Raw genomic sequence first — 14,700 nt, forward strand, 5'->3', positions numbered from 1 at the left:
TTCTGTGCTTGTCTTTTTGTACCAGCGATGTAACTCACTTATTCATCGATATTAGATGGCAGGAACATGAACAATTGTTTATATAGGCAAGTAGTCTAAATAGGGTATCACTCTATAGAAAAAGGACAAATTTGAATTAAACTCCCTAATGCTTGTGCCCAGGTTTCTTGGTCTGTATACCATTGGCGCTGCCCCATACACTGTCACTCACTTTGGCTGGGATCTTGCGTCCACGAAGACGTTGGTCAATCAACCACATACCAACAACAAACTCTGCACGTCCCAGAACGCCTCGTCCCTTACGGTCAACCAGGTCCCATACCTCGGCGAGCTCATCTGCTGGTAAACGGGAACGCTTCCAGATCTCTCGAACAACTGTGTTGAGCACATACTCCGAGGGGTCTCCGTTCATTGCATCGAGAGGCGCGTTGGGCAAGTCAAGTAACAACCCGCGATTTGAGGCCCAAACCGCTTCATATCGTTTCCGCTCACGGGGTGTTACTTCTTCTCTCCACTTCTTTCGCGAACCTTCGTGATGCGCGTGCTTTCCTTTGTGAAGCTTCAAGCCCTTCTTCTTGTGTCGATCTGTGTCCTCTTCCAGGAGCTTGGGCGGTTGCCGTAAAGTCTGCATCATACGAGGTGATTTCTGCCTTCGAGGCAATGGAGGTGCTAGACTGCCTCCCGTGTTGTGTGGTGTAAGACGAGCGGATGCAAGTGAGCCAGCAACGATGGCGCTCGTGAGAGACTCAAGCGGGAGACTTGTGGCTGATGAGCTTTGAAACTGGCTGCGTCGAAAATCTCGAGTCGGTGATGGCGGAACACTGCCCGTGAAATGCCTTTTTACAGGCATCACCGGAGGAGATTCTCGTACAGGCGACTGAACAGATGATGCAGACACGAAAGTATCGTCCGAGGATACTGACAGTGCCGATGTCGGCCGCGCTTCCGTGGGAGTAGGAGGAGTTGTCCTTGGACGAGATAATCGAGGTTCTAGTGGAGGGGCGGAGCGTTTTCGTGTGATAGTTGGGGACTTTTCATGTAAGACACTCTTAGACTCGACCTTTGGTTTGCTTGTCCCTCTAGGCTGTGGCGGTGTTGGAGGTCGTTGTTTTGGCTGTTCCCTGGGTTTGGGGCTGCGTTTCTGAGGATCTGGCGATGGCGTCGACATATGGTTGGTTGCATGACGAGTAATAATCTGAGGTGGTGTTTTTGGTCTCAAAAATGACTTTGGGCTCAAGACTGGGTTCGGGCTCAGAGCAGGATTGGGGCTCAGAACTGGCTTTGGAGGAAGCGCTGGCTTGGGCGACAATACCCCCGGAGCTGGTTTGATGGGTGTCCGAGGCTCCGGTGTCAACGGTTTAGGTTTTGGCTTGGGCTTAGGTTTCGGTTTGAGTTCCAGTGAAGGTCTCTCCTCTTGTTGCGTTATCCCCTCTTCCGAGATGCTATCGACCGGTTCTTTGGGCGCTTTGGCTGGGGTTTGTTTGGGAGAGCTTCGCTTCACAGGGTCACCCGCGCGGCTTTGCTCAAACATTGAGATGAGTGATCCAGTGGGCGGAATAGGCCCTGAATCAACAATATCACCACTGCTCGACGAACCTTCAACACTCGTCCTCCTCCGTGGTGTTCGCGCCTTGGGGCTAGGACTAGCACTTCGACTCGCTGCCAGCGTGGCAGCTATGAAGCTTGCGCTCTTGGGATCTGTGCCTCCCCTGGCTGCACTCGGATGAAGCTGGCCCGGGCTATGACCCAGCTGTCTCAGCCTCGCCGCTATTGACCCCCCATTTTGTCCATATTGTTCGTTGTCGATTGTGCTTCCGCCTGTGCTCTGCGCGCCGAGCTTCTTGGTAGGACTTCGAGGACGTCCGGCTGATGTCGCAGCGGTCAAGGCGCCATTGTCCTTCTGGGGAGGTGGAGGAGCGGGTTTGTTCTTGTTGAAGGCGAGTGTTGCGCCCCTGAGGGCAGTGGCAGCATCGGAAGAGCCCGTCGTATGGGCGGCGACGGGAGTCATCACCGTCAAGGCGACATTGACATTGGAAGTTTAAGGAATACGATATGAGGTCATCCAAGGGTTTCGTTCGATAGGGGTCGTAATCAGAGGTCGAATATGTAAGATATACTGAAGATATGAGGTTGTTGATTGATGAGGAAAAGGTGAGATTATAGATCGGATAAGATGTTGTGTAGATCACGGAGTTGAAAGTTTTGGGTCGGGGTCTGAGACTGAGGCTGCAGGGTTCTCGTCAACGTCTCACGTCTCGCTCGCGGCTGCAACGGAACCTCAGTAGAGTTCATTAAGAGCAGCCGCGAATTCCAGGGACCTGTTCCACTTGTAGCACAGAGGTCTCGGGCCACTCAATGGCGCTAGAGCCTCTATTGGTTTAGCCGACAGAAACGGTCGACAGGGCAGCGCTGGCATGACAAACCCCTGGCTATTTTTGGCAGCACAAGACCATGATCACGGGGTTACCAAGGAGACGGGATATCTGCATGTCATTGAGTCGCTGAGATTCGTAATCGTAAGTGTACGATAATTACCTATCTTAGCTGATTCAATCTGCGGAGCAATAAGTCTGTCAATTCTAACCAATTCTGACCAATTCCCCTATTTCTATCCAACTTCCTGATCTGGCTTCTTCTATCTGCTATCGAAGAATAGTTCACAGGAGTCAACTCCTAGTTCCGCGTCTGCCCCTTCTTAGAACAAACCTATTGGTCCAGTTTCCTAACCTCACATACAGCAATATCTGTTACTTAGAGTCTCTGGGGGAGGAAAGAGAACTTAGGGACCTTTATCCTAAGTGATAAAAAAGACCATTTAAAGGCAAAGGCCTTCTAATTTATACTAAATTTACCCAAATCTTTTTATCACTTAGGATAGAGGTCCTAAGTTTTCTCTCCCTGGGTCTTTATCTACCACCAGCATCTCCTCCGGGAGATCTTCATCCAGAGATCTTCATCCTAAGATCTAGACCACCCATCTACAACCCTCTTCGCAAAACATGCTTTTATCTGATCCGAATAAGGCATGTCTATCAGACGAAGTTACAAGCTTAATGCACATAAAAGTTCCGAAGTGAAACTAGTCGCAGCCATTAATATGAGCTAGTCCTACACAGGACGATACAAGCACTTAAAACGCCTTCTATTGCTATCCACCAATCCTGAAAAATGCCCTCCCTTTTTCGTATGCTTATTTGTACTTGACGTTTCCATCGCCCATCTCATGAATCTGAGCAGTATTCGAATCAGGAGCTTCAACGAGCACTGGAGCTCCTGGGATGGGAGGTGAAGGAGTGTATTGCCAGCCCTGAGGAGGTGGTGATCCATTGTGCCATTCCTGGTAAGGATGCATGTGTTGTTGTTGAGGGGCCATTCCATATGGCATTTGTGGCTGGGTGTGTGCTTGGTCTGACATTAATGGCTGAGCTGCTGCTTTCTTCTTGTTGTCTCGCCGACGGATGAAGAAGATGATGAGGCCTACGGCAACGAGAACGGCGACGCCTCCAACGACACCGCCAGCAATGGCGCCGACGGGTGTACTGCTTCCACCGTCGTCTTTGTTTTCTCCACCATCGTCGTTTTGGGGTGCGCCCGTGACTGTTGTGGTTGATGCTGCGGACGATGACTTGGATGAGGCTTCGGTGGTGGATTCTTCTGTGCTTGATGCTTCGGTGGTGGCGAGAGCTGGGAAGACGTCTACGCCCAGTGTTGATTGTTCGAAGTCGCTTACGCCATCTGGGAAGTTCATGCTGCTGAAGCCCGATTGTGTATGGCAAGGGTACTTCTCTATGTTGTTGGGGAAGTAGATGGTGTAACATTCCGTCTTTGTATCGGCGGTACTGCTCAATTGTATCAGTGAATGCTTCCCATTTGTGTAACTGGAGCTTGACTCACCATTTCTGAATGTTTGTGTTCCGTCTACAGTCCACATCGCACTTATCCGGGTTCAAGGCATCGGCACTGTTCATACAAGCCGTCTTGAAGTCCCTCTCACCACAAAACGCAACATTGTACTTGTCATTCTCGTACATACACTTCACACCGCCAGTACATGTGAAGAAGAATGATGTGTTTGGTGTGTAGAAACCACAAGTATTGTCCGGAGCGACAGTGATGCTGAGAGTCTCAGTAGTTGCATCTGCGCGTGCATACACATGACGGATAGCACGAAGTCTCGCCGGTGAAGTAGGTTCCGGCGCTGAGGGCGGTAGATCAAACTCAAGAGCACTCGTCTTGTCAAGAGAGAAAGATACAAGAGCTGCCACAGCCAGCCATCTCATTGAAGAACCCATGTCTAAAGCCGATATATGGAGAATTGAACTGGAGCCAAGACTGGAGGGTGTAAGAGAGAAAGAGAGTGAGGTGGTGAGAGAATAAAAGAAATTGGATGACAACCCTTATGAACGAAACATTGCTTTCCGAATCGACTAGGAATCAGCCCTGCCACCATATCTAGCACATAAAAGAGCCAATCGTTCAAAGTCAACCCATCTCTCGAAACACAGCCAGCCTTGGCCGACGCCCTTAGCTCATTACAAGTGTGAACGGCTGAGGAGCTAAGAAATTAACCATAAGCGCTTATTGGCGCCATCAAACCGAATTGGGTATGCAGCCTGTCTATACCTAAAATAAACTAGCCAAAAGCCAAGTCTCGATCTCTGAACAGGGCTGTGTAGCTTGAGCCTTGGTCAAACAAGACCTCTCATGTCTTGAGTTTTGTGGGTTGGTTACTCCTTCAAACATAACAATCCTCTTAGCTGGAGTTATAGATGAACTCGAAAGACAACTGTTTCTCAGAGATCAGTTCATGGACCTAGTGTTGAGGAGGATGTGCTTCAGTTGCAAGGATGATATTTCTGGCCCCCAAATATCGTCACCGAGATAAATGACAAGCAAGGAAATCCTTCTGCCTCAATCAATCATCACAGCGCTTGCGGTGGCAATTAATCTGACATCGTTTCTGCAGCTAGCTCAGAAGCGAATACAAACCATCATCTACTCAATGCTGATTATCCTGTTTTCGAGTCAACTGTTGAAGTCGTCGTATTCTGACGCGTATAGACTCACTTCTCGTTATCTGTCACTACCCGTGTCAGTGTATGCAAGAAATCTCGAGAAACCCCGCTCCGGTATCACAGCTACGAGTTCCAACACACAAAAGGGCGTAATTTCGATAACACAGACCTGTACGGGCTATATATGAGAGGAAGATTAATCAACCTGGAGATAGAACAAGATACCTCGGTCCCGTCCGTTGTCAGAACCCGGATATACTGCTGAGCAATCCTGGGTATTTCATCTCCCAGCGCCGATTCTGAAATTGTTTCAGCCATGCCCTATGCCCAGTCAGGAAAAATACCCGAATCTACGATCTCAGCCCTGTAAGGTGCGGATGTCCACAGCCCTACCATGTATTTCTCTTCGAAATAAGTCTGTCAATATTATTGCAAGCTTATATATCCGCAGACGATGGTCAATTGGAAACTGTTGAAGGTTTCCAGAACGGGTTTGTAATGTTTACGATGCAGCATGGGGGAACCCAGTGCTACACTTTGCGATTCAAGCCCATCGATTTGGTAAAGCCACGTTCTTGGATGTGAAGACACCTGTACCAGACGTCAATCGGTAGATCAATTAGAGCACTGTCACGCTGACAATGGTAGCAAAGTGTAATTTCAGCTTTGTTTCTCAGCCTGATTGGCAGCGGCAGTGTAATAAATGACATCGGTTTACAGATCCGGCTATCAATCAACCTCATATACGCATGCAATCACAATCAAGTATTTTGACAAACATGGCCGAGTTATGGTAAGTGGCTTTGGTAGCCAAGCACGATGCATTGAACATATAGAAGAATATAAATAGTCTTCAGCTGTTGTTATAGGTTTGGGTATCTCTCGCTCTTCACCACTACCCTCATCTACACTCCCCAATCAAGAATAACTTTCTCAACATCATCATGAATACATTTCTGCTACATATTGTTTCAGGCCACAAGTCCACTGTATCTCAGTCGCAAAGTAGAGCAGATACAAATGTCAGTCATCTGAATGGACTTCTCTCTTTCTTAATCTTTATTTAGAACATTTCTTTTCCTAGTTTTTCTCTCGATCCTCCTTCAGTGAAACAATGCGGTTGAGCACGATCTTATCGTCTGTGCTATCCGAGTCCATAGCCTGTAAAGTCGTTAGTCATAAGTTGAACACCCAGGAGAATAGAAACTCACAAAATAGGCAACACGCATGGCCTGGAATCGAACACTCTCGGGGCCGCTAGCCTCGCTCGTCTCACCAGCCGTAACGGGCCAGGGAGCTCTCTCGCGCACCTCCTTGAAGCCCTCCTCAACCAGAGCTTCTGGGTAAACAACCTCGCTGTTGGGGTTGACATCGTTCAAGAAACCACCCTCAACGGCCGTGGGGTCATCAGACTTGAACAGAGCGCTATGCACTCGGGCTTCCAGCTTGATGGAGCCCTCAGGCACCCACTGGATATAAGTCTTGGGCTTGCTCTCCTTGTCGAACACGGCCTTAATGCTGGTAACCTTGCCTGACTCGTCCTTCTCGAATGAAGTGGCCTTGATAGGGTGAGGAGCGTTGAGAAGACCAACAGTCTTTCCAGGGGCAAGTCGGAAGTAGCCCTTGATATCCTCCTCTCGGAAATCGGAGCGGTCGATGTAAACAGTCTTGGTTAGGCGGACTTTGTGGGTGCCGAACTTGGGGTCCTTGGGTGAGTAGGGAACCTCGAGCTCCTGGGTCTCTTCAAGATCCTCTATGATGATGGGGACAGGATCCAGGACAAGCATGAGTCTTGGTACTGTGTTCTCGAGGTATCGACGAACAGTCTGCTCGAATCGAGCAATCTGGATGATTGTCTTGGCTGTGGTAACTCCAAGCTCGTTGATGAAAGCCAAAAGAGCACCAGGAGGAATACCTCGACGCTTGATAGCAATTAGTGTGTACAGTCGAGGGTCATCCCAGCCACGAACGATTCCACCCTCAACTAACTTCTTGAGAGCTCGCTTGCTCATAATGGTTCCACTGACATTAAGTCGGCCTACTGTCTGTTAGCGTTATATATATACGCAATGGAATGGATAATTCGTACCAAACTCTCGCTGCATAGGCTCGTAAACCTCAAGAGACTTGTTCAACCACTCGTAGCTTTCACGAGACAGAATGAACTCGGTCGTACACAGGCTGTGAGTGATACCCTCGAAGCTATCGCAAAGGCAGTGTGTGAAATCGTAGGTGGGAAAGATCTTCCACTCAGGAGCTCGGTGGTGAGGCTTCTGCTTCTTGGGTATTCTGTAGGCTGCAAGATCCCACATCTGAGGGTTACCACTCGTGATGTCCTGCTTCATGCGAAGGAAAGCGGTCTGAGGCTCGTATTTGCCATCGTGCATGTCCTGGAACTTCTGGAGGTTTGTCTCGACATCCTGTTCGGCGTGCTTGCATCGGTAACGGGGACCCTCCTTTCCTTCCTTTCCACCGCGCTGCAGCTTAATCTCGGCCTCATTGCAATGGCAGACGTAGGCCTTCTCCTTCTTGATGAGCTCCTTGGCGAGATCGAAGAGCTTCTGGAAGTTGTCGCTTGAGTGGGTGATGGCACTGGGCTCAAAGCCTGCATGAATATAAGGTTAGAAAGAGCCGGTTTCAGGATCACGGATGTCAGGATGCCCACCAAGCCATCTGATAATCTTAAGGATCCATTCAAAGTATACTTCCTCCTCTTCGTCGGGGTTCGTGTCGTCGAATCTTTTTCTTGTTAGCTAGGAACAAATCACTTGTGAGACACCATCATACCGAAGGATCTACCATATATTAGCACTGTGGATAGCAACAACCCGCGCCGAAGCTTACCGTCTTGCCACCATGGTAGCGAGCAAAGCCAAAGTCAATGGCAATAGCCTTAGCATGACCCAAGTGAAGATATCCGTTCGGCTCGGGAGGAAATCGAGTAACTACAGGCTTCACAGGTCGCTCCTTGTAAACGTCGGCGAGGAAGCCCTGCTTGAACATAGCATCAGGGTCGAGCTGGGTAGGCTCCTGAGCCTTAGGCTTAGGCGCAGCAGGCTTAGGGTTAGCCTCCTGGTTCTTCGCCTTTTCCTCTCGCGAGGCCTGGGCAGCAGCCTTCTTGGCTCGCTTCTGAGTGCGCTTCTTTAACTCGTTGCGCGTGACCTGCTCCCCCGTCACCTCGTCAAGCACGAGCTTGACAGTGCCCTCGGTGACCTCAGCGACAGGGTCGGACATGATGTCAATTGGTGTAAGTTTGTTAATCAGCTTCGTTCGGTATCGTTTATGTCGTTTCTCAGCAATTTAGAGAGTCTCTTGGCTGTATTCGATGTTGAAGCTCGTGGTGGGGTTATTTTTGAAGATGGAAAGTTATCGAGAGATGTTGGTGGGGGAGGGGTGGAGGGGTCTTTTGGAGGGCTGCAATTGGACGGCATTGAGTCATAAGGGAAAGATAAAAAAGATAAGAGACGTCCGATATAACAAAGTGACGAGCGTCAACTACCCAAGTTGGGGAGCTTGACTCATAATTCTATTTTTGTTCTGTTTGTTCACGATATGACTAGGTGGAATCAAATTATCAGAAGATGTTGGGCACGCCTAGCCACCGTTGAACAGCGCTCTACATTGCCGTACTTTTAACAGTACCTATTATGATAACAGGATTAGCTGCGAAGCATGTTCATTGCAACTAGAACTTAAGCATATGCATCTGTATATAATCAAACAGTTCAAGCATGTAAGCACAAGCGACATCGGGGCATTGGGATATGCCATGAACCTGCTATGAGGATGAGTTTTGGTAGCCTTGTTCTTTCACATACAGTCGTTGCGAACATCCGGTTTTCACCAATCAACATGTTACCTTACTCACTATATTCTATCATCTTTAAAAGTCACAAATGTCAGCTGATGGGGTCTTTCTTAATAAGAGAGCTGTATCGTCGAAACACTCGAATAAGTCAACTACCCTGTAACAACACCGGAATATCGATTGGCCTCCGACGGTCACGATCGGATCGTCGCTGTTGGATCCCTGAACCTGATACTGCCTATTATCTGAGAAGGTTAAGGTTGTTCAAATCGCCCTGTGACATACAATGGAATTTCCCACCTCCGAATGCATTAGGAGTCGGACTCTTGTATGATTTATCCCAGAGTTGAGCCAATCCTGATGGAGTGAATCCAAACAAGACTACAAAAGTCTACTACTGTCGTAGATACCGCAACAAAATCATGACTGCTCACCGATGGTGCACTGAACCGAGCCCATTACCCTATCCACGGCATCATCTGCAGATTTGGCACATTTTATGTTTGAATGGCTGTCTGAATGATGTATGGGAAAAGGGCTCAGGTACAAACTTGGCGACTTGAACACTCATTTGCCATATATTTAAAGTCTATACAACGTACCGGCGAAAGGCTCTCTATCATCGGAAAGTGGGTGTTGATCCGGGGAGGTGATGGTAACCATGTACGTTCCACTGCTTCATCCTGATAGGATTCAAGACTTCAAATTTGTTCGCAATGTCCAGCGATCAATACGGTCTCTTCTTTGGGAATTCACAACTCGGCTCACAGACTCATAGACATACTGAAGAGTTACGGGAATATTCACGTGAAGGATGAGTTGTCACACCAGATTGAAGTGAGCTTTTATCATCGATATTCGTCATCGAGAAGGAGACTCACACACTGTGGCTTGATTGTGAGAGGCTCAAAGTGTCACAGCGTTAAATCACTACCATACCGGCTGCGGGGAAAGTTGCAACGGTTCAATTGCGCAAGGCGGAGTTTAAGTGTCTGCTCAATATTATCCGTGGGACAAGAACTTGATGGTGGTTGTCATCATACCAAGAGACGATGGTGTAGATCTGACGAGAGTGGGGGTCAACTATAGGAATCATGAGGAGGTCCAAACTCGAGAGAATTGAACGGGCGCTTTTACGTATTTAATTACAAGGGAAGTGGTAGCAGCCAAGGATTTCCGACATCCGAAGTCCCCGTTCACAGGCGTGGGATGCTCTCACTCAGCTCAGCGAACCAAGGCCCATCGCAATCCTCAAGGCCAATGTCGTGATATGGCTGACAGCGGTTACAAGGGGTACTTAACCCACATAGCGCAAGCTTGACCGCAAACTAGGCTCTAACAGGACGCCTAAATCAATCTCCCCGAAGATTTACTGTGGCGTCAATCCACCTGTTGTCGCTGTACAGCACCTGCTAGCCCAGCCCAGCCTCTGATAGCAAAGGGCCCTCGCACGCCATCGGCTGCTCGCCAGCTCGCCATGAGCAGGGCAGGGGAACTACCTGCAGAAGGGAAATCTACAGCGACGACCATGGAAGATCGCAACTTGGTTCTTGGACACAAGACCTCACGAAGTCTTGCTGATAGTGAGAGTCTTGCCAGCGCCAACCGAAGCAGCAGCATGGGCTGTCGAGTCTGTCGCGCGAGAAAGGTAAGTGACGTATTTTTTCATTGTCTGATAAGAGATTCGTTCAACTCACATGCGATAAACCGCAGGTCAAATGCGACGGTCGGCCCAACGGCTGTCGCAATTGCGAACGTCTCCAACTCGAGTGTGTTGATGATGACGGTTCAAAGTCTGGCAGTCGGCGTGGATCAGTTCCTGTGTCTCTGAGGAAGATCAGGACTTACCGATCATGTACCAGTTGTCGCGTATCAAAGACTAAATGCGACGGCGACCGCCCGAGATGTTCACGATGTAGCGCCCGTAATCTCGAATGCCAATATGACGGAGGCTCGGCTCCTCGCTGGGCGCGCAACCTCAGCAAGGCACCAACTTCGGGCTCGACTGAAGAAGATTTAGAGTCTTCCTTGGATGCTTCCTCGATTGCTGGGGAGAGTCTCAAGTCACACAGTCTCATCCAGTCACGGGAGAATGATGTCGCAACGTCTCATCGGTCAAGCACCAGAGATACCAGCAGCATTAATCCACCCATAGACTTTTCCGATGATACCGAGTTGTCTATTCATTCATGGTAAGCTGATGCTTCATTCCCGAATATCCGGGTCAATTTTACTCACCTACTCCCCAGGCTTGTATCACCAGACCTCCCATCTGGAAACAACATCCGTACCGTAGTTGACCACTATTTTGCCAACATTCATCCTCTCCGGTGCTTTGCTTTTGTACATAGACCATCGTTTGCTCGTCTGTTAGATAAGGGCTTTGAGTCCGATGACGAAAAAGCACTACTACACATTATTTGCGCGCAAGGAGCCAAGTATGTCCCTCAATCTGAACTCTGTGAACCTGGCACTAACTATCCAGATTCTATGCTTTATCCCTCAATTTGGAGGATCAAGATGCGAAAGCGAGCTTGATCCGAGCTGCGGGTAACAGTTGGGCACAAAAGGCTGAAATGCTAGTACTCACCAACTTTGGCAAGATTTCAGTCCAAAGACTCATGGTAATTCTCAACGCAATGCTCGGGCTCACAAATGACTAACATATCTGTTCAGACATGCATATTACTTTACGACTTTCATTTTAGACTAGGCGAATACACCCAAGCTCTGATGCTGAGTGGCCTTGCAGTTCGAATGGCCCACGCACTACAGCTCAACGTCGAGTTCTCGCCCGACATCCTCTGCGCAGAGGTCAGCGAATCCTCCCCACCAGCCGTTGAGAAGGAGAGTCGTCGTAGACTCATGTGGGCCTGCTACATCCTAGATGCTTGGACGGGTAGTGGTGTTGATCAATTAACACTACTGCGTGAAGCCGATATTAAAATCCAGTTGCCATGTAACGAACGTAACTTCAGACTTCGGATCCCTTGTGTAACAGAGACACTCGGTGTAGGACACGTTCTGCAATTCCTTCCTCCTGCGATTGTTCCACGAAGACCGGCTGCCAACATGGGTATCATGGCTTACTACATCCGAATTGTTACCCTATGGAAACGTGTAGTCAGGTTCGTTTGAAACCCGGAATTCCCTTTGAACGGACACCGGCATCTAACTGAATACAGATACGTAAAGCATCTGAATACGAGCCCGCCTCCGTGGCTTCCCGAGTCCGACTTTGCAGCTCTTGATGCAGATTTGCGATCATGGGGACGACATCTCCCCGAGTTCATCTCATACTCCACCGATACCATTTATGCACGCCTCGAATCCGATCAGCTCGGATCACTTGTCTTGCTCCATTGCACATATCACCACAATCTCCTCGATCTTTACAGAATATCTATGCCTGATCTTTTCAAGTTGATCAAGCCTTTCTACTTCCCACCTAATCAGCAAGAGTTCCTGCAATCTTTGCAAGCCGACTGCTTTTATCACGCCAAACAAATTTCTACTATTTTGGCTGAGGCTGTACAACATGGTGCACGATATCTTGCTGATAGTCTCCTCCCCTGCTTTGCTTATGATAGTAGCCGTGTGATGTTGTACTACATTGCAAGGCTGCTTGATTTGAGTAGACCTGATGCAGAGACGATTGTTGTGGACGCCATCAACGCGGTGGAAAGTAACAGCAAAATCCTACGGACAATGGCGGCTCTATTCCCCCTTGCCGATTCCCTAGTATGTGAAATTTTAAGTGTAGTATTTGTCGTGGGTTTTGCTAACTATGGTACTAGGCAACGACTACTGAGAGGTGGCTAGCTAAGATTCGCAAGACTTTTGCCCAGGATGAGCATATGAGCGACCGTCCTCTACATGGTGACGAGGAAAGGTGCGTAAAGCAAACTTATCGACTCGATTCAGTGGTTAACAGCTTAATCTTAGGTCACCAATTTTATCTGGGAGCCCCATCACCAGCAGTCCTGACGAGGCCATGGGGGCCCTTGGCCTGGCACGTCTCGCGCAAGGCCAAAGTAGCGATATGAAGCCGATAGACCGCGATGCTTGGAACAAGATGGAAAACGGCAGCCCAACTGCAAGCAAAAGAGGAGCTGGATCTGTCTCTGGGGTGAGCAGTCAGCCCGAAGCAACGCCCGCACGATCCAAACTACAGCACGAGCAGCCAGTATCTCAACGGACACCCCCAGGAGCTACGACTTCACACATGGACCACAAAGCAGTCGATCTGAGCGACTTGCAAAACTACTTATCGTGGGATATGTATGGGATTATGGAGATGAACGACAATGGCCTGAAGGCTGGCATAGAAGACAACGGCATGCCATCCTGGAGTGCGATGTGATCACAGAGCATTCAAACCAAACATGCCGTGATAGCACTAAGAGAACCAAATCCCGGCAGTCATTTCAATGATCCGGACATCGATTTTATCGATGCACGATGGAAGAAAGCTGGCAACACGAGGGAATTCGGTCCATCGGTTTCGGAACATCGCCCAATGATTACAATGACACAAAGTGTAATGGGTATCACGCAATGCAGCGACAGCTAAATGAGCTCGACGATATGGCAACGAATCATGACGTATTATCTTTGGTCTCAACATCCACTCCAAGAATTTCAAATGCGCAGGGCGTCTTGAAAAGAGCTGATGACTCCGAAAACCACTTTTTGGACCATCAATGGCCACAACTGGATGCTATTTACTGCATTGATGACTGTGGGGTCTCCAACAGTCGATTGGAACTTCTGGAACACGTCTGTTTACCTTTTAACCAACGTATATGGAGGGTTTTCTTGCTGGTGTTTGTGTTATTCATTGTCAATATGGGAGACTCGACTTTGGAGCATTGGAGCATTGGGCTCAGGATGGATTCTTTAATAGATTTTCGATACCCAGTGGATGTCAAGGTTGTTTTCAGGTGTTGCAAAGGATCGACAAACAAATGTGGACAGGATTCAGTGAAGGCATCGCGTCTTTCCCTGGGCGAGCTGAATTTCCCGTTTACGGTACAAATTCGGAGCAAGCGACAGTAAAATGCAAGGATTAAATCGATCGACCACGATCTGGACGCACTCCGCTGGAGATGTGGACTCGTAAGAATGACGCAGATGCACTTTAGCAACTGATAGACTAGCCTGTTTCACAAGATCGTGCGCAAAACTAACTTAGCGAACAGCTAGGTGATGGGAAGAGTTTTTATGAAGGGAGAAATAGGCGACTCAATGATACGGACGGTTTGATTACAAGAGAGAGCCTTGAGCGCTGGCTTAGAGCACGCACCAGGCAATACGTCAAGAGCTGGGAAGAAGTAATGAATGGCAGATGTCATGGGAGCTTGGGCCTCACGATAAATGATAAACAACCTAATCAATTAAACCTCGGAGATCGATTACGTTAGGGTTCATGGGGCCTCGGCGATGTGCTACAGATGATGGGATGGGACTTGAGGGGTAGCTATGGCAATGCCAGGGAACCCGCTGTTATGCTTCTTTGTTTACATGCGGAGTGAGTGGTAGTGGTGAGAAATAAAAAGGATTCGAGGTACATAAGCCTGTTACAAACATCGACTATAGCTGCAGCTGCAGGTGCTTTTCGCCAATCGTAGGCTGAGTTTTGAAACGATTGTTTGCGAAAACCATGATTTTAGAAGAGCAATCCATGGCGAAATGGATGGTAACCCGGGTAGCTACTGTATGTGAACATTGACTTTTTGTTTTTCTTACCCCGTTACGACCATGGCAAAAAACTCTGCTTGCGGCTCAGCTTCTTACTTTTCTTGTGATACAAACATCCATGGCTGTCTTGTCTTGTTTTTCTGCTGCTTGCGGAGTCTTGATTCGCTTATCCTGTGA

The 14,700-nt window shown here is 48.6% G+C and overlaps 4 protein-coding genes across 4 annotated transcripts; 1 reads left to right on the top strand and 3 right to left on the bottom strand.

Annotated features, from left to right (window-relative positions):
• Positions 1-57: 57 nt before the first annotated feature.
• Positions 58-2,279, bottom strand: BKA55DRAFT_573453 (uncharacterized protein). The gene has a single exon (XM_046193208.1). It carries the CDS (start codon positions 2,006-2,008, stop codon positions 146-148), a length of 1,863 nt encoding a protein of 620 aa, XP_046047475.1. The 5' UTR covers positions 2,009-2,279; the 3' UTR covers positions 58-145.
• Positions 2,280-3,190: 911 nt separating this feature from the next.
• On the bottom strand, positions 3,191-4,292 carry BKA55DRAFT_595423 (uncharacterized protein; the record flags this gene model as incomplete). Its single annotated transcript, XM_046195804.1, has 2 exons — positions 3,191-3,839; positions 3,895-4,292. The coding sequence occupies 2 exons, from the start codon at positions 4,290-4,292 to the stop codon at positions 3,191-3,193; spliced, it is 1,047 nt and encodes a 348-aa protein (XP_046047476.1).
• A 1,409-nt stretch (positions 4,293-5,701) lies between these two features.
• On the bottom strand, positions 5,702-8,415 carry BKA55DRAFT_573458 (tRNA synthetases class I, catalytic domain-containing protein). Its single transcript, XM_046193209.1, has 6 exons — positions 7,860-8,415; positions 7,803-7,810; positions 7,681-7,754; positions 7,105-7,620; positions 6,227-7,053; positions 5,702-6,176 (listed from the first exon to the last, which is right to left on the bottom strand). Exons 1-6 carry the CDS (start codon positions 8,247-8,249, stop codon positions 6,096-6,098), a joined length of 1,896 nt encoding a protein of 631 aa, XP_046047477.1. The 5' UTR covers positions 8,250-8,415; the 3' UTR covers positions 5,702-6,095.
• Positions 8,416-10,216: 1,801 nt separating this feature from the next.
• Positions 10,217-13,204, top strand: BKA55DRAFT_80180 (fungal-specific transcription factor domain-containing protein). The gene is made up of 8 exons (XM_046201632.1): positions 10,217-10,471; positions 10,537-11,015; positions 11,073-11,261; positions 11,309-11,447; positions 11,500-11,951; positions 12,009-12,564; positions 12,621-12,715; positions 12,769-13,204. The coding sequence occupies exons 1-8, from the start codon at positions 10,301-10,303 to the stop codon at positions 13,184-13,186; spliced, it is 2,499 nt and encodes an 832-aa protein (XP_046047478.1). The 5' UTR covers positions 10,217-10,300; the 3' UTR covers positions 13,187-13,204.
• The last annotated feature ends 1,496 nt before the right edge of the window (positions 13,205-14,700 follow it).

The sequence above is a fragment of the Fusarium redolens genome (assembly GCF_020744475.1).
Source record: "Fusarium redolens strain MPI-CAGE-AT-0023 chromosome Unknown BKA55scaffold_11, whole genome shotgun sequence".
Taxonomy (NCBI): Eukaryota; Fungi; Ascomycota; class Sordariomycetes; order Hypocreales; family Nectriaceae; genus Fusarium; species Fusarium redolens.